Raw genomic sequence first — 27814 nt, 5'->3', positions numbered from 1 at the left:
ATGAATGCTCTGAATTTGATCTTTTACAGGGCAAATTCAAAAGGTATTTAGTGCCACGTTTCACATATGTGAATAACACCGGCCAGTGCAATATATCCAGTAACTGTAGAGACTCTTCGCTGGGCTCACCCTGGCTGGGGTGGTGGTGGGTGACTGTCACATGTGGTTATTTCACGGTGCAGGACAGTGGGGAGAAGAGATGAAAAAGATCCCATCACTAGGAAGCAAGAGTTCCCGCAAGGTGTGCGATTGTTTGGAGAGAATTCAGCTGCGGCTCCTGGGTGGTGGGTACCTGCATCTGAGTCACAGAAGATACACAGGTCAGGGCCATGATAGGGAGCAGGTTTGCAAGTGGGAGCGTGTCTCCTGGGTTGTGTGGGCAGGGACAATCCAGTGTTAGGAACTATAGTTCAATTAAACTATTTTCATTACATCTTCGGGTATGTTTTATTATAGAAGCCATATGGGTTTATCCCTGAAATAATTAGAAAATACAGAAAAACAAAGAAAAATGTAACAACTTGGGTTTTTAAACTGGGAGTGGTGGCTCATACTTAGAATCCCAGCACTCAGGAGGCCGAAGCAGGAGGATTGCAAACTCAAGACCAGCCTGGGCTACATAGTGTGTTCCAGGCTAGCCTAAAATATACAGCAAGAACCTGTCTCAAAAACAACAGCAACAGAAAAATAAAAACAAAAACTTGGGCAATGCATTTAAAATCAAGAGAGTATCATCAGCAGTAGTTTTACAAAAAAATTCTTAACAAATATCTTTGTATACCACTTTGCAAGATTTTAATGTTACATAAGCTTATCTGGCTATGAACATCCTTTTTAAGCAAAACCGGGGCTCAGCTATTTATTTGCCTATACAATTTTTAAATATACAATCGCCTTTTACGTTATTGCTAATTAAATTATCTGTCTCAGTATGTGGGAGATCCTGGATGTCCAATATTGGGTTCTGTCTCAAGGATAGCATGAATCAGGCACTGTATGCCCCTATGTCCCTCACTGGCAAGTGTCCCTGGAGATGTGATCCCTACAAATTAAAGGGGAAGGGTCAGAGGCAGCGTGTGTTAAGCTATGTGTGTTTGCTTGGCAGTACCTGGTGTGCAAGAGGAAGCTGGAGAGTAAGAAGGAGGCGCTGCTCATCCTGTCCAAGGAGCTGGACACCTGCCAGCAGGAGCGGGACCAGTTCAAGCTCATGGCCAACCAGCTGCGGGAACGCCACCAGTCCCTGAAGAAGAAGTACCGAGAGCTGATCGTAAGTACGACATCAGGGTGACTTCCCGGTGCCTTCTGCGAGGACAGAAAGAGGCAGATTTCACAGCCCATTCCTTCAAAAAGGACTACATTCAATTGATGCAAGATGGGGAAATTAAGAAACGAAGGTCCTCCACAACCCAGCCCCGCTTCCGGTGGACACGAACAGCTTCCTGAGTGCGTCCTCAGCGCATGCGCGCCTAGCTTAGGCGTCTACGAGTGGCAGTTCACCTATCTATGCATTCATGTGGACTTTTAAAAAATGATTTAAAAGAGGATTCGTATTCTAAAATCTGCGTGAACACAGCGGCCCCTAGTTACACGTGCCTATTTAAATTTAAGCTAAATCAAATAAGAACGTGAGCTGCTCAGTCTCACTTGTCCCGTTCCATGGGCTCCGTGACCACAGGTAGCTTCTCTCCTGGCAGCTGATACAGGACATCCGTCACTGCAGAGCTTCCCACTGGGCAGTGTGGTGCTGCGTGGTTCTAAAAAAATCCTCTTTTCGCTCACCCCTTTATCCGGACAGCTTGCTGGGCCACACGTACAGCTGTAACACATTCTCAGGAACATTTGCCTAGGGATTTGGCGTCCACAATTTTTATAACCTTTCTCTTGCGAGGGGCTTTTTGATCTTCCCTATGTTTTCGTATGGCAAGATGTTTAAGGATGCAAATTACCCTGAAGCAAAGAATGCCAATGGCACAGTGCTCTTTTGTTCCCTGGCCTTCTTCCTCATTGATGCAGGCTCTTCTTTAAGCACAGATGCTATTGCTAGTGTTTCACTTGTGCTGCCTGGGTCACTGAACTGCACTGGAATAGAAATGGAGTAGAAAAGTGTTTTATATTAAAGTGATGCAGACTCGTGTAGACAGCATCCATGTGAGAGTGTGCCTTGCATGTTCACCTGAGGAATTTGCATTCCCAGATGGCACCAACAGGAGAGGAAGCTGGTCCTTAAAAGGTAAAAAGCCCAGTAGGACTGGAAGTTGTCAGTTAATCTTCTTTTATTTTGAGCAAATTCTGCACCCTTCCCATTATTCAGCTCATAGAGAATATCAGTCACTGTCCTTTTTCTGTTTAAAAGAAGAACTCAAGCCAAGTGAAATATTATTTCAGTTTATGATCTGCTCAAAAATCACTGTGATGAATCTAGAGGTCTTTTTTCACATAGTTTTAGAAAATACATAAGGTTGGTCCTAATTAAAACTGATTTCTTAGAGGCTTTTCTAAAATAATTCTGGTTCAGTTCATAGTTATTTTTTATAAGTATAGCTGAGCTTGGGTGTGCACTTTACTAGTTGCCTGGTGGTGGGGGTGTCTGAATTCAGGCTCATGGTTTGGTTCAGTTGCACATTAGATATTCTTTTAAAAAGTAAAACATAATATTTGTTTCCTTGTAGGATGGAGATCCATCCCTTCCCTCTGAAAAGAGGAAACAGGTAAGACTTAACTCTGGATCTTTGATAACTCCGGATTATGATTATTGTTGCCTTCCTACGTCTGGAAGAACTGAGGAATCCCTAAGCAGAGGGAACACGGCTCTCTTCATTTCCCAGAGTGCTCTGCGTGGGAGTGGGGGGCAGAGGCTGTGAAGAGGGTCAGAAGCTGGGAGCAGGAGCCCGGGAGAGCCTGCTGGGGACAGCAGGGTGCCTGGGGGCTGTAGCCCTTTACTCACTGGGGGTTCTGGGGAAGCTCAGCACATCGGTGACTGTTTGGTGGGTGCATGCTGCCCTGCCTTTAGATTCCTCCACTGCAGACTTTCGAAGCTGCTGTCCATCAAAACTCACAAGCTATTTACTTTTTTCTGTAGTGATGCCAATATTACTTATTAACTAATTATTACTTATTATTAATTACTTATTAACTAATTTATTTTCTCACTTTCACACACACACACACACACACACACACACACACACACACACATATGGTACAACCACAGAACTATATGGGAAGCTCCATGGAACAGATCAGAAGTCCAGAGACATGTACCATGTTATTCTAATTGCTTCTACTTTACAATACTGTGTGTGTGTGTGTGTGTGTGTGTGTGTGTGTGTGTTGTGGTATTGGGATTCAAAACCCAGGCCTAATACTGAGCTATGTTCCTAGCCCTTTCCTTTCCTCCTCTCTCTCCTCCTTGTTTCTCTCTCTCTCCCTCCCTTCCTCCCTCCCTCCCTCCCTCTCTCTCTCTCTCTCTCTTTCTCTCTCTCTCTCCCCCTCCCTCTCTCTCTCTCTCTCTCTGGTCTGGCTGAGTTGTCCAGGATCCTCCTGCCTCAGCCTCCCAAATAGCTGGAATTACAGGTGCACACAGTACACTTGGCACTTTGCAGTACTTTTAATATCTGGTTGAGTTAGCCTCTTTTCCTTTGCTCTTCTTTTTCAGATGTTTCTTGTTTGTTACTTTTTCCAGATAAAACTGAGAAAGATTTTACCAAGTTTTCCTCTGATCCCCCACACAAAAATCCTATTGGGATTTTGTTAAATTTGTTTCATTAAGTTGATAAAAGTGAGCATCTAAGTTTGTTAGATGATGAAAGTGAGCATCTAAATCTGTTAAATTTGTTTTGACTTTTGATGCTGATGAATAGCAAATTTGTTACTTTATAGATGAATTTGGTTTCTCTCATATATATGTATGAAAGAGTAATCTTTTTCCAAAGGTGCCTTTGTAGAGCTTTCCTTAACTTCTCAATGTACTCCAGCATGCCCTGATCTATAGATTTTTATGTGCTCCAGGGGAGTCCAGATAGTGGTCATGTTAATGGTGGTTAATTCGCAAACTGTATTGCACAAGAACTGAATCAAATTTTCTTATAAGATCAACACTGAATCTAATCATTGAATTTGACTTGATTCCCAACCAGTTTGGGTAGCAACCATAACCATGGAAAGAATTAAGTTTGTCAACTGAAGTACCAATGTACAAGCAAGGACACAGGGCTTGTCTGCCTGTTCACAGCTGTAATGTTACCCAGCATCCTGGGTTCCCTGAAGATCTGTCCATGAACATCCTGCTCGTTGATGAGGTGCCAGGTACCACAGGTAATACTTGTGGCTTGGTTCCTTTAAGACTTTGGTGCTGGTGTGCAGTATTCATGACACACAAACACAAACACACACACACACACACACTCACACGTGTGACTTTTGTCTCTAAATAGCAACTCAGTCCCATGGTCACCCCTGCAGTCACTGAAGATTCCTTGCTTCCATAACTCCTTCCTGGTTTATGCCATTGGCGTATAATATTCCACTTTTGATCTAAAGACTAATTTTTCTGTGGAGCTAATTGATGTTTTTTCTGAACAAAATTACATGGAAATTTATCATTACTGTTTAAAAACTAGAATCCTTCCTCTTGAATTGCGGGGTGTTTTTGATGGTTGTAAGCAGTCGTTTTTGCTGTGATTTTAGAGTTTGTTAGTATTCATGAAGAAGTTTTACAGTTTTCAGTGAATTCATGTTCTGTGACTTTATAATAAAAAATTTACATTGACTGAGGAGAATCTGATGAATTCCACTAAGTTTTTCAAGCCGTGTTCTTATGGTTCTGAAAAATACAATTTCAAGAGCCTAAACATTGGTGATGTGGCTCTTAATGCAGTGTTCAGTTTCTGTCCCTTTAGGATTCAGTGTTGTGGTGGGAGCTGGATCTGTGCAGCCTTCTGGCCTCAGCTGGAACCACTGATTCATTGGATGAGATAGGATATTTGGGGATGCAGGTGACAGAAATCCTAAGTTGTGTGACCAATAAAGGGACCCATGACCTTGCATAACCAGATGTTCTGGGCTAGCACAGGCTTTAGGGGCTGTGTGAAGTTCTCCTGTATTTACTCTCTCTACTCTGTCCCACTTAGCAAATAAAACTATAGGACACGCAGGTAAACTTGGACCCCAGATAGCCAATGAATACTTCGTTAATGTAAGAGTGTATCCTGTGCAATATAGGGGGTGGATGGCATATTATACTAAAATCTTCGTCACTGTTTATCTGAATTCAAATTCAACTGGGTTTTATCTGACAGCTCTATATTGTGCAACTATCACGTCAGTTTCCTCTTGTGCTTAGCATCAGCTTCTGTCTATGGCTGGTCCCCCTATGCTGGACAGATCGAAATCCCGGCCCTGAAATTTGAGTCTTTTCTCTCCCGCTGGTTAACCAGTGTGGGACATGTGCCCATTCCCGGTCGAAAGGTCCCTACAGGAGAGTACCCATGCCCACTGGCTTCTACTGGTCATCTGGGGATGGAAGCCATCAATGACACCTTCCAGACTAACTGTGTGGCCTTGGGAAAACTCCTCTGGGTATCCAAGTCTCAGCTTTCTTTTTTTTGTTTTGTTTTAGTACCGGGGATTGAACTCAGGTCCTTGCACTTGCAAGCCAGGCCACCAAACTGCTGAGCTAAATCCCCGGCCCTTCCAAGTCTCAGCTTTCTTATCCACAAAGTGGGAATAATTGTGGTACCCATGGCATAGAGAGGACATAAGGAACGTGCAAGGATCCTTTCGATTGTACTTGGAGCTTAAAGTAGCTCGGGCCAGGGAGGAACAGAAGAGTGTGTGGGAGCAGAAGAGTTGGTTGAGCAGCCCCCATGGGAGCAGAAACGCAGCTGGCTTCAGGGGTGGGTACAGCCAGGGCTCAGCTGCCCCTGGCCTCTGCTCTGTGCTGAGCTCTCTGTGCTCACTGTCGTTTCTTTTAGTGATCCCACTTTACCCTCAGCTCGCTGCTATGACAGGCAAACCTCCTGGAGCCATAGACCCGTGCTATGGCCACTAGGAAAAGCCTGTCCCGCAGTCCCTCATGGTGGGCACCCATAGCCAGGTTTGAGCCCGGGCACGTCAAGGCCAGCCAGGCTTTGTTGGGCATCCTGAAGATACAGGTGGCTCCTGCTATTGCCTTGTGAAGGGGTGCTGGGCAGAATATCTGGGTTACACGCTTACTTAAGATGGCCCCAGCATGATCAGTAATACTGACCACATGCACCCTACTTTTTCTTTTTCTTTTTTTCTTTTGCAGTGCTGGGAATCGAACCCAAAGCCTTTTCACTGAGCTACATCCTCAGCCATTTTTTATTTCCATTTTAAGGCAGGTCTCGTTAAGTTGTTAAACTGTCCAGGCTGGGTTCAAACTTGCTACCCTCCTGCCTCAGTTCCCAACCCAACAGTGCTGAGATTACAGGCATGCACTGCCAGACCCAGTTCCACAGCCAGTGGTATTAAGAGTTCACATTTAGCATGAGCTTGGCCATGGATGGTTTCATTCACTTCCCATCCAGCCATGTGAGGTAGGTCCGGTATCCTCAGGGCCATCTGTTCAGGGGCACTAGGGGCTTACGGAGGTCGAGGGAGTTGCCCACAGGAGGCAGTGTAGGTAACTGCTCCCTCGGTCCAGCTTGAGACCCTGCAGCCCTCTTGGAGCTCCTGCTCGCAACTACCAAGACCTCAGACTGTTTGAGCAGGGAGGAGCTGCGCTCAGAAATCAGTCCAGCCCAGTGTGGAAGTCCAAAGATGAAATGCCTCATTCAGAGCCCTCTCTTTAGGAAGCTGAGCTAGAGATTTGACTACAGCCAGTCCTCTTTCCTGTGGCCAACTGTATCTGGCGATTACATTTTTTTCTGTTTTTTTTAAATCGTCCCCTGGCAGAACAGACTAGAACTTTTCTGTGAGTAGTTCGTAGTTGTTGAGGCTTTCTTTTGGAGCTTGGAATCCTTTTTAAAACAACTCAATTTCCAGTGGCAAATCATCCGTTAAAGAAACTGTGAAGAAACCACGAGAACAGTGGTGGCACTAATAGCTTCTCATGGGACACTGAATGGGGAACGTCTGCTCGTTCCTCCAGGCAGAACCGTACGCAGCTCCCCACTTCGCTCCGCAGTGAGAGATCACTGAAGACTCTCACACGACCCTTTCAATATTTTTCTTTTGCTAAACAAGCAGTTCCTCCAAAGGAGACAAAGGGGAATTTAAATTATCTTGGGTTAATCTTCTTATGAGATGAGATTCTTTCAGGTCACAGCGGCACATTTCCGCCCTGCAAGCTCCTCCTTGAACAAATAGTCATACACATTATAAGCTCTTTGTCTTTTCCTGTTTTGATTTTCAGCAGTCCTACCATGGGAGATGTCTCTTCTCGTCCAGGAGGGAGTCACTGCTTTCTTGCCTCTAAAAAGCGATGGCTTATTTATATGGTGACAAGTGCAACATGACAACTCTGGAGAAAATGGAGTGTAGAGTGGCCCTGTGTGGGATGGGAGGGAGCCTTTTATTGCAGTGGAAAAGCTTCTTGGTCAAGCTTATTTGAGTCCCCCGTGGCTACAAATCAGAGTGACTTTGTACACATGTCCTGGTTTGATGCTCAGAACCTAAAACTTCTTTCAAAGACCCGAAGTGCTTTGAGATGTTTCTTTTCATAACTCTTTGAATGGCATGACTTAACTGGTAGGCTGGGGGAGCCTGGAAAAAGTCCAAGGGCCAGCTGCCTGTGCCCTCTCACATCCTAAACACAGCAAATGCATCCCGAGCACGCATGCACCTCTGCAAGCCCTTCGAATCCTTGCAACAATTTTGCAAAGAAATGGGGAGCATCCTCCAATTTGCAGATGAGTAAATTTAGGCTTGAGGAGTCTAGAGTACTTGGGAGCTATATTTAAGGAGCAGTGGTCGGGATTAAGCAAACGTGTATTTAAATAGCAACCTCCCAAGCCCATTCACCAGGGTTGGGCTGTGAGGCCTGGAAACGCATTCATTCATTCATTCATTCATTCATTCATTCATTCATTCCCAAGCATGTACTGAGATTAGCAGGAAGGAGTAGGCTGCTGAAGGTTACTCCTTAAGTCCTAGACCAGATACAAGATAAACTCTAGGGTGGTGGCTTTTTGTAAATAAGGAAGCTGTCCCTGCAGTAGAGGTTATTGCTTTCGCAGTTGCTATGAACAGGGGGCCCTTGCTAAGCAAAGCAAATTTTACTCTATTACTGCTGTCGAAGGAGTCACCATCAGACCAAGGCAGCCGAGTAGAAACTGCAATTAAATTTGCTATCAATCACACTTCTCAAGAACACTTGGTGTTTCACCAAGCTTCTTTTTTTAATGTATTCTTGCTTTATCTAGTACTTTCCCCCATGAAAGGGGTGGATTTAAGGGACCCGATGTAAGAAACTTTTTAACACCACATATTTGAGTGGCATTTTCTAAATCGGGCCTGTTTCTTTCTCTCTCCCCGCTCTTTTTCCTTACTCTTCCTGAGGAAGTACCTAAGTCAGGCATCTGCTTGTCTGCCTCTCTCATTCTGTTTTCCTTTCATTTTAGGGTTCCTGCTCTTATTTGTAAGTCTGCAACTCGAGAGGAACATTACAGGACTCTTCAGTGTACATTGTTTTTATATTATGATATAGAAGAACCATTCCATGACTAGATTATTAAAATGATGTGTATCTAATAAAATCCAAAGATTTGGGGTGACCTGAAGGATCATTCTTGGAATATTAGCCCTTTCCTGCCACTGGCTCAAAATATTTAAGGACTAGGGTACAAACGTGTGATTTGTCTTTCTAACTCCTGTTCCTAGTGTCTGGAATACTGCAAGGTTAGAAGTCTCATCAGAAACTTTTCTTCCAGTTCTTTCCTTTTCTTTTTATCTGTAGGGAGGTAAAGTCTTTCTTCTGCCCTCTTAGATTTGTTGGGGTGGGGTATGCAAATATAAATAGCAAAAAGATTAATAAGAAGGAAATGCATACAGTTTTATTAATATTAATGGGAATTTATGATTGAAATTTGCAGAAAAGAAGTGAAATTCAGAGAAGGAGCCGGATTCAGAGCTTATATACTATTTTAATAAAGGAAAGATAATTTGGATTTTGAGGAATGGTTTATTGTGGGAAAATGACTAAAATGTATTTGAAAAATAATGGAAGGTAAAAGTTATTTTGGGAAGGTTTGTTATGAAGACTTCTTTTGGTGTGGCTTCTCAGGTGAGGAATTGCTCTCCTCTTCCTGGTCCTGGAGGGACAGTTGACTTTATAAAGGGAGGTTTTATGCTTTGTTTTAGGCAGAAAAGGGAGTGCACAGAACTCTTCCTAGGTCTGTTGGTTCTCTGTTGTCTTCAGCTCCTATGACAAAGTGGCATAATTTGGGGTGGCACCTGACCCCCCTTCTAGCCATCTTTTCATTTCTAGGAGTGGGCATATTAGTGGTATTTAGTGGATCCTTTTGTCCCCATTAAAGAGATTTAAGGCTCTTTCTATACAGTTCCTTGTGAACCAGTGTTGATTACTTGATCTTTGAAAGTAGAAGTCCTCACGGTGCTGATCACCACTAGAGATGACACATAGTCATATTTTAGAATCTCCCATCAGTTCTGATCAGTGGAAAAACCTTGTTGCATCTATAACATAAACTGCTCTGACATATTTTATGGCTCTGGTAGGGGAAATGAAAGGGTGGTAGCGGCAAGAGCTGGAGTCAAGGATGCAGTAGGACTTGAAGACAAGGGAACTAGCCTACCTTGGAAGGGATTTTTGTAAAAAGGTTGTGAAGAGCTTGGGGTAATAGCCTGCTTCTCCCTCCACTGCTTTTTCTCGGCTTCACACACCTGCCAGGATGTGTGGTCATCAACCCTAGGCAGAGAGCATTTCCAGGGCATCTGAGGTCTGACAGCAGGAGCTGATTTGGACAAGAAGCTCTGGTATATGTCCGTTGTGACTCTCCAGTCACAATGAGTTGCTCTTTATTAAAGGAAAGTGCTTTAGGATGGGGACCTGCAGTATCCTTTTGGCCTAAAATTTCCCCCACTTTGCTGTATTTCTATCCAATTTCTCTTCCCCATTACCAGTTCAATAGATAAATTCTGTATTTTTACTACTGGTAGTACCTGATACCTGTCACTGAAAGGAGGAAATGGTTTATTTTGTCTCATGGTTTCAGAGGATTCAGTCCATGGCAGGCTGCCTCCAAGGCGGAAACGGCAGAGCAGATGGGCGTGGTAGAGCATAACTGTTCAATTCATGGTGACTGGGAAGGAGGGCACAAGGGTAGAGCACCAGCGAGGGATTTACCCTTCAAAGTCATACCTTCAGTGTCCTGCTTCCTTCGCATTTGGGCACTGTGTCCTGACAGCCCACCCAGGCATGAACATTGGTGGATTTATCCATTGAGGAGTATAGCGTCCCCATGATTCAGTCACCACATAATCTGGTAAAGTTCACAATTCAGCTTAACCTTATACTTATACTCTCCAAGCATCTACCGCTGTGGTCAGAATTCCTCTATTATGTTGGCCCTGGGTTGATTTAAATATTTAAAAGAGACTTCTTTCTAAAGCTTTCCCTGTTTTGCTATTGATGCTGGCCCCTGCCCCAAAGGTGGCGAGGAAATAATCTCATGGTCTGTTTTCCTTTCTTGCAAAGCCCAGTCCAGTCCTAGGCAGTCTCTACCTTTTTCTCTGACATTTCCTTGACATAGCGCCGCTATTCTAAACTGATGGTCACAGAGTTCTTCTTAGTAACATGGAGGCAAGACGCACTGCATAGCTGATAAATTCTAAGCAGACACTGCACATTTGCTTGATGGATTGGTGGAGTGAGTGTGTGTGAGTCATGGGTGTTATTTTTGGTCAGAAGAATTGTGTGAACTTTCCTCCTCTATTCTGAGCACTCAGAAATGTACTACTTCTTTTTTGGGGGGGGGTTCTTTAAGATATATGTCAAGGAATTAGGTACCATATCAGAATAGTCATTTTCTAGCTTTTAAAGTTATTGTTTTCAAGTTGATGAGGTGGAAGGCTTGAAGAGAAAAGAAGCGTGTGCTGACAATTAGTCCATCCTGTTAAATGTAAAAGAAAATCAGTCACCTGCTTTGAGGTAGTGGCTCCTCCCCCATCCCACTGTACCCCAGCGGTCAAGTTTAAAGCTGGTGGGGTGGGGGTAGATTTGCCATGAACTAGTGTGCAGGCACTGCGGTGTTAACAGACTGTTGTTTTGTGGACAATGGAGACTTTACCGTGGTAGATTTCTCTTCAGCCAGCCTGTGGAGTAAATAACGTTAGATAATCACAGCCCTGGGCCTCTAAATCAATGTTCCCTACAGCAGCCAGCCCTGTGCCCCAGGATTCTCTGAAATCTTCCACTGATGTTTCTGCTCGGTGTCTGGCCCACTTCCTGCTCTGTGGCCAGAAAGCTGAGGGCATCACTGAGCTGGGATGCTTTTCAGAGTGAGATCTGGGGCCTAGCATCAGGCTACAACCTTGCTGTTTCTGATCTGTGACAAGATGGGTACAGAAATTGAAAGTGAGCACTCAGGGTCTTTTAAAGCAACTGGACAACATGGTTTTCCATCTGTTGAGTTTAACAAACACTTAGGGTTTTATCTTGGTGTCTTCTTAAATTTATTTTTCTAGTAATTCTTGTTTGTTACATTTTGCAAAAGTATTGCTCAGGGATGGATTGGAGGAGGAGGATGACTGGTAGACTGAGTTGTTTGGGTTTAGTGTGTGGAGTCAGTGAATGCCAGGGTCTTCCCACCCCTGAGGGGTGTAAGCCATTACTGATTCTAAAAGGGAAGGTTAGGGAAGTAGCAGAATTGTTTTCTTTTTCAGCCTTTCCTTAGTTTCCATCATTACTCTCAGAAGCTTCTGTCCTGCTCTGTGCAGCGGGACTGAACCTTGCTCTTCTCCCTGGGTGGTAATGCTGAGATCTGTCCACAGCAGGCTGTGGGCCGGGCCTCCTTCCCAGGACAGTCACTCCTGCCTGTCACTGTTCCTCCATGTGGCAGGGGGTGTGTGTGCTCCTACAGGACGGGATCCGAGAGCTAACGTCTGGGGACGTTCTGGAGTTCTGGGAAGGACAGACAGGTTGCTCCTTGACACCTGTACTCCAAAGGGAGAGCTGTGGGTGGGAGGCAGGGAACCGAGAGATGTCAGGCAAAAATCAAGCCACCTCCAGATTTCAGTGCGGCCCCTGGAGCCAGCCCGCCTCTGGGTCTGAGCTGTTCTCCAAATGGACACCCGTGGTGAGTTGGGGCAGAAGGACAGGCGGAAGCCCGTCTGCCATTTCCTCTCCTGGAACTTTCCCCCTGATTGGCTGCAGGCCCTTTCTCCTTTTCGGAGTCTTGGTTGAAATGTGGCTGTCTCCTCCATGCACCCTATTCCCTCTACTGCTTTATTTCTGTCCAGAGCCCTTCGTGCCCAGCGTCCTGAGTCTATTTACTCTATTGTAATATAATGTAAGTAACTTAGTGCGATCAATTAGACATAAGCTTACAAGGGCAAGGGGTTTTGTCCATATTGTTCACCGCTCTATGTCTGGAGCTTAAACAGTGCCTGGCACATAGTAGACACTTAGTCAATATTTGTTGTATAAAAGAGAGAAGGGGAAGGGACGGGCTCACAAAGGAGCCAACCGTATCCAAGGTCACATCTACATGACTCTGTCCACAGTGCTGGACTGCAGCTGGGAAGGACACAGTCAAGGGAGGTGACCAGCCCTTAGCCGGCCCCTGCCGTGTGCGAGCCCCAGGAGAAGTACTCTGTGTTCATTAGTGAAATGATGGGTCAGGTCACCACGTGCCATGTGCGTCGTTCGTGTCACTGTACAGAAGGGGACACTCGAGGTGAGGGACTTCACGCAAGGTCGCCCAGCCCAGTGAGTGGCAGGACTGGAGGCAACTTAGTCCTTCTCAGTCCGCTTAGATGTGTCTTCACTGAGCGTTGTTTAATGGGGATTAATTTTCCTCTCCAGCACCACCTTTTTATCTGACGAGAACAGAAACCTGGGAAATCTGGAATTCAAATATTACAGATGAGTTTTACAAATACGGGGCTGGAAAACTGGGTTGCGTTGTCTAGTAGCTCTTGTGGTTCATGAGCGGAGCTGATCCAGCCTCAGGGACGAGTGTTTTTCCCTCGCCACACTTGGTGCTGGGCCCTGATTTCGGTCCTCGGCATTGTGACTGTTTATGCAGACCCCCTGTAGGGTGAGACCATCACCTCCCGACGGCTCCCTGTCTCTTGTTTTAATAATATTTATATAATAATTTAATAATTTATAATATAATAATTTAATAATATTTACGGGCCACCTTCCAGGTGTTCCAGAGAGATCAGTAGAGAGAATGAAGTTCCTTGCCCTTCATGGAACTTATATTTTAGCAAGGAGAGCGAGACAGGAAATAAACAGTAAGCAGTAAACCGTGAAGGAAATTCTATGGTACGTTAAAAGATGGCACGCGCTCTGGAAAACAGGGACAGTAACGAGGGGAAGGGGCCGTGTCAAATCAGATGGTCCAGGTGGGCCCTGTTGGATGGTGACTTCCATGTGAGGGCCTGAAAGAGGCCCGGGAAGGGCTGGGGCTGGGGCGGAAGGGAAAGAGGACAGTACCTGCGCTGAGGTGTGTGGGAATGAAAGGGGGTGAGCGTGAGCCACCTGGGGAGATGACAGGACACCCCCACCCATGCGGTCTGAGGAGTGAGAAGGGGAAGAGGCGAGAGGAGCCAGGTTTCATCTTTCCCTTCCGTCCTCTTTGTCCTCTTCTGGTACCCGACAGAACTGAGTGGTCCCCGAGGTGTCAGCCTGAAGTCTGTGGGGATTGAGCGCTGTGGGTGGACCAGTTCCCTAACTTCTGGGTGTGGGTAGGACGGCTATACCACAGCGGGGTTTATGGACAACCTTCGAGATCCCATCTTCTTCCTCAGTGGCCTCCCAGCCAACCCAGGAGCCAGCATACACCACCAACAGCTGACTGCCTGCCTGCCCCAAGCCCAGGCACTCGCCCAGGTGATCTTTGGGTTTCCAAACCACCTGTGGAGCACAAGACCATCTGCCTACCAAAAACCTGTGTTTTTGTTTTTGTTTTTTGCAGTACTGGGAATTAAACCAAGATCACCATTCATGCCCGACAAGTGCAGTATTTCTGAGCTAAATCCCAGCCCTTTTTGTTTCATTTTGAGGCAGAGTCTCACTTAGTTGCCCAGGCTGGTCTTAAACTTAGAATCTCCCTTCATCAGCCTCCTGAGGAGCTGGGTTTCTAGGCGTGCACCACGGAGCCCAGTCCTTTTCTAGGGGTCCAATTACCTGCTTGCTTCCTTTCTCCTTCCTGCGCTGGGTCCACATGGACTTGGAGCCACGCATGTGGAAATGAGCGAGGGGCAAACACAGGCTCTGCTTTCTGGTCGCTGGAACTATCCCCGTTCAGTTAGGTGACATGGAATTGGCCAGGAGAGGATGAGCATAGGTGACACCACGGAGGAGGAAGCACGGGGCGGAGATGGAAGGGCAGGTGTGCTGCCCCCATGGATGTCAGCGTGCAGCTGTGGGCAGCAGGGATTCCCGGAAACCAGAGACCAGGCGGGAGTGGAGGAAGGGGCCTCCAGCAGATGCTGTGACTGGCGGTGGTGGGAAGAAGCTGCAAGGACAGGGTGGGTAAGGGGCCACCACTTGGGCTGAAGAGCCTCCGCTCTGGGTGGCATCATGGAGATGGGAAGGCTAAGCGGTGATGTGGTCCTTGGGTACCAAGGGGGCGAGAATAGGGAACGAGGTGGTGGGAGCCACCCCAGGAGACTGAAGAGTCACCTCTGGACCTGGACATTGGAACTTTCTGCACATCACCAACCTCTTCTTTGGCTGCCTTTTAAAATTGGGATCAGGATTCTGGGCATTATCTGGGCATGCTTGTATATGTCTGTGCGTCCTGCGCTCAAAGGCTGAGGCAGGAGGATGGCCGTGAGTTCAGCCATTGTGCTGCACGCACAGATGTGTTTACTCTGATGGGTTCATGGGTTCAGCTGGGCCAGGGCACCCGCATCAGCCCGATTCAGCCCCACGTTTATCTACTCTTGCATTTCTGATTGTGTTTTATGCTGTGTTGATGTTTCCAGGCCAATCTTGCACAACTTTTGAGAGATTCTCAGGAACGAAATAAACATCTGGGAGAAGAAATGAAAGAACTTCAGCAAAGGCTTGCAGAAGTCCAGGGCGACAATAAGGTACCGTGGATGCATAAAGGAAGAGAGCTCTGCTAATGTGTCAGCAGTCTCTGTAGGGCATGTCAGAAGATCGGAATGGGGCATTTGCTGAAAATTTTGTTAGAGATTTTTACATGTGCAATGAAAACGCAGTTTAGTGCGTCTTATCTTTATTATATCCCTTTTGTGTGGGTGTGTATGCAAGCCAATCTGTGTGTGTTTCTGGGTTGCTCTAAAATATTGTCGCAACCGCTGTAGAAGTTTCATGATGTTCAGCTTGGTGGCGAATAACATTGTGGTGGAGGGTGAAATAAAACTCAAATGCTATCCTTTCCCCCCTTCTATACAAATAATGGATTTGTGGCTCAGATGATTTGGAATTATTCACATTCAGTTTTGAATTTTAAGTAGTCATCCTACTAATTATGTTCACATAACCAATTTATTTTATTGCTAAATTTGGCAATTTGTATGGAACATTGCTCAAAATCCACTGCTTGGTATTAATCAAACTCCCCTGTTGGCAACGTTAATTATAAAATATGAACTCATAAACTCCAAACTAAATGTGTGCACTCTTTCTCCCAGCTGAAGCTATGAACAAAAGTACAATTGAGAAAGGGAAGAAAAACTGCCGAAGTTTAATTCTGTCCCCTGAAATAATTTCCTGTTTTGCCAAGATAGATTTATTTCCAACTCCTTGCCAGAGGCAGCTTTTGCAAGAGATGGCATTGGACTTTGACTCAAGAAAATGATATTGTGTGGGGGTTCAGGGGAGCTTTCTGGGGAAATGTTTTTGAGATGTTACCAAATTCCTTGACAGATGACGGTGACTTTCATTTTTGCTGGGAATTGTTGGTTATTGGAAGGAGCCATTTTGAAAGATGCTCGCTCTTTAGAAACTGCACAGCATTGTCTAGAGAGAATACTCTGATAGCAGATCAGAGGACTTGGTGCTTCCTGCCAGGCCAAGAGCATATATTCCACTGGGAAGATGCTGTAGTTTGGATATGGTGTATCCTTGACAAAGGTGCTGGGAATTGGCTCCTAATGGAAGAATATTAAAAGGAGTTAGAACCAATGGGGCCCTGAGAGGGTGACTAGGTCCTGACCACCCTCATGAAGGGACTAAAATGGTCACCCAGGATGGGATAGATCTCCCGGGAGTGTATTCATTCCTGTAAGAGCCAGTTGTTATGAAAAAAAATAGAAGGATGGTCTGTCTCCATGTGAGCTGTTCCACACACATGGCTCATCCTTCCAGCCCTCTCTGCCTCTTCACCACGTGATATCACCTGCCATGTTGTGACACAGCAATGGGGCCCTCACCAGAAGCCTGTGCTTTTGGGACCTCTGGAACCAGCAGCTAAGTAAGCCTTTTTACTTTATAAAGTACTCAGATTTGGGTGTTTTGTTATAATAATGGAAATGGGTGAAGACAGAAGCCTTCCTTACATAGCCTTTTCTTCATCCTGTCTGCCTTCTAATTTTTTTCTTAAACGTCTTAGACTTAACATAATTTAAAAAAAATTAGCTTCTCTGGTCATAAAATAGGGAGTGAGAGAGGATCCCAGGAAAGGTTTTAATTAACACCAGACAGGTTAATCAGCCTTGTATGTGGTTTTAGCCATCATTACGAGGATTCCAGTTCAGCAGCCTAGGTGTTGGTCAGTAATTAAAGGCCAGACCTTCTTAGTCACTTCCTCCAGCAGTGACAGCAAAGCAAAGTTTTCTAGAGAATGAAATGTGTGCAGTCATTTCTTTAAGCTGTTGACAACACTAGAGAAATTTGGGAGATGTTATAAACTCACTGAAACAGTTTGAAGGTGTGACTTAGGGATTCATGGTTCTTTTTGGCTGGCTGATTTTTTTCTATTATCTTTTGTCATTCTGAGCCTACCCCTGACCCTGGTTTTCTTAAATACCTCTCATCCTCACCTCCGGGTTGTTTCTCATAATTTTATCTTTTAAGCATGAGAAATTTTAGGGATTGATGTTGGCAACTGGTATTTCGAGGACAGCGAAGACGTAACCATGTATGTGTGTCTGCACGTGTGTGTTTGTGGGCGTACTTATGCAGGCACTTGCACACGTGTGTGTGTGTGTGTGTGTGTGTGTGTGTGTGTGTAACACCACATGGAGCCTAAGACTCCTCTTACTTGTCACAGTCTGAATGTCCTGATTGGCTTGGGCACTGGTTTTCTATTTCTGCAGCAAGATACATTTATTAACTTTGTTTGCTCACCCAAGGGTTAGAATTTAGTGGCTCGTTTCATGGCCTGTGAAGTAGTTTGCCTGCAAAAGGTGCAGGGAAGGCATGCTAGTGTTTAGCAGACCTCTCACTCAGCAACTGGTCTCTCCTCCTCAAAACAAAATAAAACACAAAAAACCCTGAAATTGCACTGAGCTCTGGAGATGCTGTGTGGTCTCCCATGTACTCAGTTACAGGGCTGGCTTCAGTCCCCTGTGAGTCCCTCGCCCCCCAGCTCAGCCCCCATCCTTAACACAGAGGCCAGATTCCTCGCTGGATGGTGGTACCAGCCTTGGGGAAACCCTGATTCAGAGCTGCCTGGGACTGGGTGGCAGAGAAGGGGTTCGCCCTTTGAGGGTTTTGCTGTTTGAGTTTGCTGCATTTTTTTGGATTGTTCATTTTACTTGCTGCTCCATCCGGCACTTTCCGGACCCAGGGCACCTCTTTGTCCTTGTGACATGTCCCCTGCGGATCTCTCCAGCCCTATCCATGCCAGTTCTCCCCTCATATTTGTGCTGGTTTCCCCTTTGCTATGCCATGTGTTCTGGAACATTCTTCTCCTTGACTTCTGCAAGCTCCAATTCATCTTTGAGGGCATAGGCCAAATAGAGCCTTTGCCAGCTTTTGGGTGCCCATCCCAGTCATGCCCACAGAGTCCCACTGTGCCCCTCAGCTGGCGCTTGTGTGGCAGCCCTAACCCTGAGGGCAGCAGTTTGCAGGCTGAATCTCATGTGTGTACTGTTGCAGCCCCAGGAATTAGCATTAATCCCCATCCTCAGTCTTTAAACAGTCTCTGTTGAAGAAATGGAATGAATGAATGAGTGGATGAGTAATCAAGGGAAAAAAGAGCAAAGCAATTCAAGGAAGAGGAAAAGAAAACAAAAAGAGAGAGAAAGAGAGAGAGAGGGAGGGTGGGTCTGATTCATTCTTGTCGGCATCCGCAGCTCACTTTAATAGTTGGAAATTTAGAGAAGGAGCTAGAAAAGCAAACTGTTCTAACAAGAGGGAAATAACAGCAGCTCGAGATGGGCAGCCTCGGGCATCCTCTCGGTGGACAGGGCCGGCATCCTGCTCTGTGGCTGCTTCGAACCCCTTCAGTTCTTGCACACTGAACATTGTGTGGTTCAGCTCCAACTCCGCTGCCAGACAGAGGGGCCAAGGGCATCAATTTATGAGCGCTCATTAAAGTGGAAGATTTTTATCTCCGAGTTGCCATTTTAACTACTGACCCTTAGCCATATTTTGGGAGGCCCAGCTTCTGGATGTTAAGCGCATTTAAGAAACAAGGTGACAGGAAATTACTTGCCTTGGATATTTTAGGGTAGACTAATTTTTCCATTTGTTCAGCTAGAGCGGTGTAACCCTCTGTGCCATAAAGCATTCCCAAGCAGCTTTCTGAAAGATTTGTTGCCCGCCCCCACCCCACCCACTGGGCTTGTGAGCACATTGGCCCCTGCCTGGGTCAGGGGTGGTGGTTCCCCTGCCATGTTGGTGTCTGTAACGGGGGCAGTGGTCATGACCATCTGCCCGCCATCTCTCTATCCAGTGCCCAAGAATTTTGCTGGCTCTCTGGTTTACATGAACCCCCAATCCAAACCAGAGAAAAGGTGTGCCATGGGGAACCTACCCAGATAATTTCTGCTTCCTGAAATCTGGCAGCACTTAGAGGTTAACAAGCAAAGAGAGGCCTCAGTGGAAGGGTGGCCCATGATGACACCAATCCTCCAGGAAGGGCTGTCCACAGATCGTGGTGGCCCAGGGCTCACAACATGTTAGCTATGAGGAAGAAGGACCAGTTCTGGGGAGAGACGTACACTGTGGAGTGTCGGTTCTGAGAGGAGCCTGAAGAAGCAGCTCCTGCCCTGCCTGCTCTGAGGTCTGCCTGCCTCCTCTTCTGGGCGAGGAGGAAAGAGAGGATTCAGCAGAAGGGAACCTGGAGGAAGAAGGTCTCTGAGAGTTTCAGAGCCAATCAAACCACAAAACTAGCGATTTAAAGGCCCAGTCCCAAAACAGGCATCTGAAACGAACAGACACTTCTCAGGCAAAGAAGGAGAAAGGGCAAATAACTATATGAAAGAATGTTCAACATCACTGGTCATTTGAGAGGTGCAGATTAAAACAACTCTCAGATTCCATCTCACTGTTATCGAGAAATCAGCCAATAACAAATGCTGGCTGGCGAGGCTGTGGGGAAAAGGGACCCTTCTCCACTGTTGGTGGGAGTGTACACTGGTGCAACCACTGTGGAAATCAGTGTGGAAATTCCTCAAAAATTAAAACTAGAGGTTCCATTTGACCCAGCTATTTCCTGTCTTGGTATCTTCCTGAAAGAATTAAAAGCATCATACTGCAGTGATATATGCTCACCCATGTTTATAGCTATTTGTGATAGCTAAAGCTTGGAAACAGCCCAATTGCCTATCAAATGATGAATGAAGATGTGTGGTTTTTTTTTAAATATATACAATGGAGTACTACTCTGAAATAAAAAATAAGCTTGAGAAATTTCTAGCTAAATGGATGCACCTTGAGACTATATCTTAAGTGAAATAAGAGTACGTACGTGTGTAAGTACTGTATTGTTTCTCTGGTGTGAGAAACTGAAAGTATAGATAAGGACCAAAATGTATAATGGATATTGGGAAATGGGAAGAAAATATTCAAAGGTGAAGGGGAACTAAGGAGGAGGAAAGGAAGAGAGAAGAAAAAGAATAGAAGAAAAAATGAGAACAAAGCTTTTTTAAATGAGGGGACGAGGGGTTGAAAGGAGGAAAGGGGAATGGGAAAAAAAGCAGCAGCAAGATATGTCCAGGTACAAAGTTCCTGTGATGTGATCATTATGTCTAAAATATGTCAATAAAAATAAATTTAAAAGCACTAGAACAGGGCTGGGGATTTAGCTCAACGGCACTGCATCTGCCTTTCGGGCACAGGGTCCTGAGTTCCATCCCTGGTACCCAAAGCAAACATACACACACGCTAGCAGAGGACACCTGGATCACAGACGCACAGAGGTGAGCTAGTGAAAACTCTCTGAAGGGGGAAGCCTTGTCTTAGCGCTCTGCCAGTTTCCACGCTGTCAGGTACTGAAGCCATGGCACAGGCCGGCCACCAAAGTGAAGCCACCGAACCTGGGAAGATCTACGCTCCAGGGAGCCCCAGCCTGCCCCTGCCAAGTGGGGTGGCGGACTGAGCCCAGAGGTCCGTTTACACCCAGTTACTGTCCCACCTCTGCCTGTTACCGTACGCAGGTCACTGGCTTCAGGTGTTACTGTTTATTTGCACATTGCTCTGTGCTGATTACCACACTGGCGGCTGAGGATATTTTAAGGAACGGGGTGCCCACTTTCCTGGAGCTTTTATTCTGGCTGGAGACAGTATGAACATAAGATACATAAAAGCATCTGACAGTGCTTAGTGCCAAGAAGACAGGAAGCAGGACAGTGGGATTGAATGGTGGATGTGGGTACGTGCAGTATTTTTGTATGATTTGGTGCCTGCCACTGGGAAGCTCGCGGAGAGGGAGAGGGCTGCTGTTACCTGTAGCACAACCTGGCCCGAATGCACTTTGAGTCCTCTTCTACAAGAATTGCACCAGGAGTCTTGAGGGCGTCCTTCCTGTGGATCAGCTGTTGCCAAGGAACTTGGCACGGGCTGCCCCGTACAAACAGTGATCCTGGTGAGAAACCTGACAGCCAGCACACAGAGCCCCACGGCTCCCCCTCGTTCTCCCCAGCATCCCAGATGTGGCCAGCAGCAAGTGTTATTGCCTTGGTGCAGAGCGCCTGCAGACGTCCTCGCGGGTCGAATCCCATGGGGACAGCTGCAGTGGATTCTCCCGTCTGTTTGCTTTTGTTTTCTTCATGAGAAAGATCAAAGCCCCTTTGTGCAGCAGACAAACACCACAGCATGACAAGCTCAAAGCAAGGAAGCGTAGGACAGATGACTGTTCCCTCCAATGTCATGCTTTCCCCTTCCCAAGCCTCACTGCAAATTTAAATTTAGCTGTTGTGAGATTGCACAGACCTGGGGCTTTGCCCTTAATAATGAGCTTTATGTCACACCAGCTGACGGTCTTTAAGTACCTCTGTTTTATCTGGTGCTGGCACCGTAAAAGGATAGCGCCCTTCTGCGAATGTACCTCTCTTGACATGGGACTTCTGGATGGATTCAGCAAGCAAACCAATTAAGTCAAAGCCACCAGCCAATAAAGACAGGCCAATGAGCAGGCAGGTGACTAATTAAAGCATACTTTGTTTTTTGTTTTTTTAAGTGGCACTCAGCTGTGGATGTTTGTCACGGTCCTGAACTGGCGTGCTGGGAAGCTCCGCCTGCAGCAGCCCTATCTAGTTCTAACTGGGGTCTTCAACGGGAAGCCCGGCAATGCTCAGCCGGCTCACAAGCCACCAGCCTGGGTCTGTGCTTCCGGGTGTCTCCCTGGCAGACGAACGAAGCGCATTTGTCCCTCAGGGACTGTTTGGAGCTGGCCCTGGCTCGGTCGGTGTGAGCTCGTACCCTGGGTGAGCCACTGAGCCCGACCGCGGGTTCGCCTTGCTCAATCCCGTAGACGAAATCTCACTTGCGTCGAAATCTCACTTAGCAGTTGGGGATGGTTCCCTTCAATTTATCCAGCGTTGTTTTGAGGACCAGCTCTCTGCACGGGGGTGGGGCTCCATGCTGACAGGCAGGCAGGGAGCAGACAGGCCTGGGTCACAGATGCTAAGACAGCTTTTCGCAGTTGGTCGTCTTTGAGACTAGACGGTCAACTGCATCACGAGTATCATCGTGCTGCTTGTGCTTTTGAGAGGCACACCGTGGCAGGGCTTAAAGTCCGTGGAGTTGTATACTGGATGGGACACAGCAGGTGGGGTGCCAAGTGGGAAATGTAGCTGGCTGGGAGGTTGAGAGCAGCACGCAGCAGGGCTGCTGTTGCTGCCTGGGCAAGGGAGTCTGCTCTTGTGCACTGGGCACAGAGACCGAGAAGGCGCTGAGGGGCCGTATCATGTGTCTAAGGCTGGAGCGAGTGCTGGCTGTCCGTGCCCGGCAGGGGGCGCTGCACCAAAGCGAGGATTAACTTGACAGTTACAAACAGAGCAAACAGAGCACGCTCTGTAGGGGGCGCCGCAGTGCCATAACATGCAGCGCTCCTGGGAAAGGGCTGCCCAGCACTGACTCTGGGCACTTCAGGGCTGGGCTCAACCTGGCTGGGGTTGTTCCTAACACTTGCAACTCAAGCAAAAGGCTACCTTCTTGGGTGTTTTTGGTTTTGTTTTTTTTTTTCCTGTATGAGGTATTGAACCCAGGGCCATCACACTGGGCTACATCCCAGCAACCCTTTTTTCATTTTTCATTTTGAGACAAGGTCTAAGTTGCTAAATTGCCCAGAGTGTGCTGGAACTTGCAATCCTCCTGCCTCAGCCAGAAGGCTGGGATCAGAGGCACGCATCTGTATGTCTTGAGTTTCTTGGGGGAGTGGAGTGGGTGAATGTGCGTCAGCACCCAAGACAGTGTTTGGGTGTGAAATGTAGAGACCATGCTTTGGCTGCTGAGGTCCCAGGCTGCTGAACTGAGCGTGGGCCCAACAGGAGCCCTGGCCTCTCTGTCCTGAGGGGCTGCGCTGTCTGCCTCCTGGAGCTGTGGGGAGTGCCAAGGGATATCGGGTTCCATTTGTTGGGGCTCCCCAGCTAGCCAGGTGGGGAGGTCACCAGCAGCCAACGACACAGTTTCCAGAAAGGTTGATCCAGACGGCAGGGCAGTATGTGGTAGGTGACTGCAGGAGGATGTGGCTTCAGCTGTGGTGACCAGGGACATCGACTCCTTGGAGGGGGCATTTGATCTGAGACCTGAATGACATAAAAGCAGTGGTTCTGGTCAGTGTGTAGGCTGGTGACTCGGGGAGGGGGCAGAGAAAGCAAAAGCCCTGAGGCAGGCATGAACTTGGCATGAAGCCAGCATGGCTGGAGACAGAGGTGGGTGGGGGCAGGTGGTGTCGGTGTCACCTGTTCAGCCCTAATAAGCACTGTGGTATTTATCTTCCTCTGGAAGCCACCCAGCTGGTCACACTGTGTCCTGGCTCTTTACTTATTTGGTGACAGGAGACCTGGATGCGGGAGTGCAGGCGCTGTAGTCCCCAGAGCCCCGGAGTCGGAAGGCTGGACCAGCGGACTTGTTTTAAGGATGTGTTCTTCTGTTTAGAGCCATGTGTTGTAAGTGTGGGGACTCGGGCTCTGCTCTGCACTGTAGCGCAGCCTCCTGCAGCCTTTCTGTCTCACTTGTCCAAGGTCAGGGGCAATTGGAGAGCATGGAGAAAACCAACAGAAGAGGACTGCGGGCAGCACTGTGTGTTAAGTTGTCCGGCTCCTCACTCCATGGATGAATGCTTGATAAATGCCTTTTGGTGCTGACTCCTCCACACAAGGCATGGGGCCAGGAAGTCCGGTGTCTACTTCCTGTTAGCAGTTCGTTCACTGAACCTCTAGCACATACTGGATCAGATTTGTGACCGTACCAGCTCTGCCTCAGGATTGCACTTTTAACACTCTGTAGAGTTACATGAACAGCGGCCACTGATTGTACGGGGTCTTCACACTGTGGGAGTAGAAATCCCTGAAGTTGGGGTTGTGCAGTGCATGGCCTGTGTAGCCATACACAGCTAGCCTGTCTGTAAGACAGATTTTACCCTTTCTTTAAAAAAATCAAGTAATATGTTGCTTTATCATGTTAGAGAGCTTGAACTCACATAATACCTGGAGAAGAGCTGTTCCCACACCTGACTCTGTCTGTTGGGTAAAATGGATTCAGGTGAATGAAAACTATATGAGGTAGAGAATTCTCAGGGCTATGAAAGATGAAGCCTGAAAGATCAAAGCAAGAAGCAAGTCTGCCTCCCTAGGAGGCCATAGGAGGCTTGGAGGATGGAGATTGAGCAGGGCCTTGGCTGCTGGGTGAGGACGCTGAAGCCATTTCCCTGCATTGTTTGGGCCATGTCCCTCAGCCACATCCCAGCTGCAGCTGGGCCTGGTTTTAGGTGACACAGCCCGATGGGGCCGACCCGTAATTCATTCATAAACATTTATTTCCAACCAAATCAGCACACAGATGTTCCTATTGGTGGCAGTGCTGTTGCCAGGCAGGGCACTGGTCCACTCTGTGGCTGGGCCTGGAGCCGGTGGTGGAATTCTGACAGCCCCGCGGCAGGGTATTAAGTGCCCTGAGTGGTCCCACTGCAGCCTTTCCAAGGTGGGAAATCAGCATCCCTGCCTGCTCTCTGCAGATAAGATTGGCCCGAAGCGCGGCCAGCGTGGGCGGAAGAGCCATGGCCCTTCCCCCGGGGGCTCCTGCCCGCCGGCGCAGGGACGCAGTAACAGCAACTGGAGAGCAGCCTGTGGCACCAAGCCCCTTGGGTGCGCCAGGGTGGCGCCAGGGTCACCCGAGAAGCCGCCTTCTCTGCTTGGCAGCCCGCAAGAGGGCAAGTTTGTATCAGGCCCCACTTTCCCTGATGTCCCTTAAATTGTCCCGTGTTAGGACATGTGGTTGGATATCTGTGCCGGACCTATAGAATTACGTGAAGTCTGATTTTGCTGAACGTATTAATCAGTGTCATTGCTGTATGTGTGATAAGTGGCACTGTCCTGCCTCACCCGGGCTGGTTGAGCATACGAAGGAGGCAGAAACAGCCACATCGTGGAATTATTTTTCTTCTCTTTCCTTCTTTTTGGTCTCCCTTCTCTTTTCACCCTGATACACAGATATCTGAACTCCTTTCCATGGAACACTCATGGGCTGCGCCCCTTTTCTCTCTCCCTGCCTGCACACTGGGCCCCTCCTGTGAGGCTCTCCTTTTACTGCTGTGTTCTTACCAGGAATGATGCTGATGCCCAGAGAAGGCTGGACAAGTTCTCAGCGTTGCACAGCTTGCAGCCTGTAGCCAGGACAGGAGCCCTTGGGCAGCTGACGCCAGAGCATGTGAGCTGCCCGCCTGGAACAAGCAGGGCTCTCCCTAAATCTGCTGGGCTGTGACCTACGACAGTGATCTCCTCAGGCCCCTGCAATACACTGCACTTGAGTCTCAGACCCAACTAATCATCCAGCTGTCACCAACTTGGGCCTCACTTTTAAAAGTGTTTCAACCAGCACAGCCCTGCGACGTAAGAGCTGATATTGTAGGCACATTAAACACCAAATGATTGTTAACACATTTACTGAAGCTTAACAGGCATCCAGTATATAAAAGATGACTCTCTTATAGGGCTGTCAGACCTCAATAAACATGTTTAATAATTAATTGGCATTAAGCAAACACAATTGTGTGATTCTAAATTAAATGTTCAGTGAAGCGTATTGCTAATGCAAAGCCACAATGGTGTCTGTTACTTAAAGTTCAGGCTGGCTGGCTGGCTTTTTCGTCCCAGGGAGATGAGCATAGTCCGCGCTGTGAGGTAGGGCGGAGCTTCCCCCCTGTAGGGCCCCCCCACCGCCACCTAAGGACCCGCTCTCATTTGGCTCTAGGTTGGCCCTGTTGAGTCTCCTGTACTTCCTGGGCCAAGAGTTGTGCGACAGAAGATGTCTGTGCATTTCTGCCTTCCGGAGCAAGAACCAGTTCTGCAGTAAATTTGTTCCGTGAAGTTGCCTCAGACTCTGAATTCACAGATACTGAACTGTGGTTCCTGGGGGACACAGGGAGCTTCCTGTGAGCCTCTGGCCACACAACTGATCAACTATAACCTGCGTGCTTCTGTTTAGAGTTGCCGTATTTAATATATATGGTTAATTCATTAACGTGGAATGAAGGAGGAGTCCAACAGCACTGGCCCTCGGGCCTGAAGAAAGCTTACTCTGCGCAGGCACATCGCATGCTCCTGGTCTGTCTCAAAGGACCCCTTCTGTACAAATTAGTGCAGCCACTGTGGGAAATGGTGCGGAGGGACCTCAGAGACAAACACAAACACCAGGTGATTCAGCCGTCTCATTGCTGGGTATACAGAGAACGGAAGTGAAATCAATGTGTCAAAAATACCTGTGCTCAGTTCTTCATGGAAGTGCTTCTCACACTAGCCAGGATATGGAATCAACCTACTGGTTCATCAGTGGATGAATGGATAGAGAAAAATGTGGTTCGTATACACAACAGGATGCTACTCAGCCTTTAAGAAGACGAAAGTCTGCCATTTGTGACAGCCGACATGAATGTGGAAGACATTATGTTAAGCAAAATAGCAAAGCACAGAGAGAGAGAAGTACCACGAGATCAGTAACTTGTGGAATCTAAAAAGTTAGCTGTTGTAGAAGTGGAGGGTAGAGGGGTGGTTACCAGAGGCCAGGGAGGACCTAGGGAAGGAAGGTAGGAGGGAGACTGATCAACAAGAAGGCCATAGTTCCAGCTGGGAGGAAGAAGTTTCCGTGAAATGTGGCACAATCCAGTGACTATAAATAGCAATAACTATAGCATTGTTTATTTCAGAACAGCTAGAGAGGGGATTGTGAATATTTTCTCCACAGAGAAATGGTGAGTTTTGAGGCGCAGGATAAGCTGTCTGCCCTGATGTTTACATAAACTCAACCAACACATTGTACCCCCGGGGCCTGTACGATTATGGATGTGGGGTGGGAGGTGTGTAGGGGAGGAACAGCAAGGGCACACACACAAGGAAACAAAAATGTGGAAACGTGGCTCTAAGTAGACCTTGAAAAGGACCCGAGCTTACAGATGAGGGCGGAACCGAGAAGGCGGATGGTGGCCTCCTTCAACCTCAGCTGGGAATGTGCGTGTTGGGCCCGTGATCTTTGACCACGCTGCATGTGTCCAGCAGCGACCATGATGTGGGGCTTAAACAGGGTTTCACGGGGTAGGCACTTTGCAAATACAGAAGCCATGGACAGTGGGCGCGGACTCCACGCGGATTGCATTACACCGCAGTCTGCGCGGAAATGCTCGCCTCCTCCACCCTCGCTGCACACTCCGCGCCAGATCTCAGGGGTGCGACCGCTCACGGCGACCAATACATATTTATTGGAATCAGTTGATTCGTTTTTAGGGAAAAAAAATCCAAACTAAATGTCACCGGAAAACACTTTTACTTTTCTTTAGTCATCATTTCTTTCTGAGTTCATCGCTGTTATTATTTCTCTTTAGTTGATATTCTACCGCAGCTTAATTTTAATGTCTCACCTACCCCTAAATCCATCGGAAACTGAATATTAAGCCACTGTCTGTAGCAACAACTAATCTCTCAAGATTCATGCAGGAAAAAGGAAGCGTGTGCCCCCAGCAGGCAGTCGTGGCTCCGTCACACATGCGTGGCAGTGAAAAACTGTCCCCGGGACCTCGTGCGTGTG

General features: G+C 47.3%; 1 protein-coding gene across 5 annotated transcripts in view; it reads left to right on the top strand.

Moving 5' to 3' along the window:
- The first annotated feature begins 1108 nt into the window (after window positions 1–1108).
- Ccdc149 (coiled-coil domain containing 149) overlaps window positions 1109–27814 on the top strand; it is a 61486-nt gene continuing 34780 nt past the window's right edge. For 3 of the 5 annotated variants that reach the window (XM_033758816.1, XM_019205444.2, XM_019205443.2), the window contains exons 1-3: window positions 1127–1267; window positions 2670–2708; window positions 15142–15249. In XM_033758816.1, coding sequence (XP_033614707.1) covers window positions 1208–1267; window positions 2670–2708; window positions 15142–15249 — 207 coding nt within the window. In that variant the 5' untranslated portion in view covers window positions 1127–1207. Of the gene's footprint in view, window positions 1268–2669; window positions 2709–15141; window positions 15250–27814 lie in introns of all 5 variants that reach the window. The other 2 variants (XM_019205446.2, XM_019205445.2) reach the window with 1 other exon arrangement.

The sequence above is a fragment of the Fukomys damarensis genome, unplaced genomic scaffold (genome assembly GCF_012274545.1).
Source record: "Fukomys damarensis isolate Sample0158 unplaced genomic scaffold, DMR_v1.0_HiC HiC_scaffold_35, whole genome shotgun sequence".
In the NCBI taxonomy this organism is placed as follows: Eukaryota; Metazoa; Chordata; class Mammalia; order Rodentia; family Bathyergidae; genus Fukomys; species Fukomys damarensis.
This window is presented reverse-complemented; position numbering and strand designations above follow the sequence as displayed.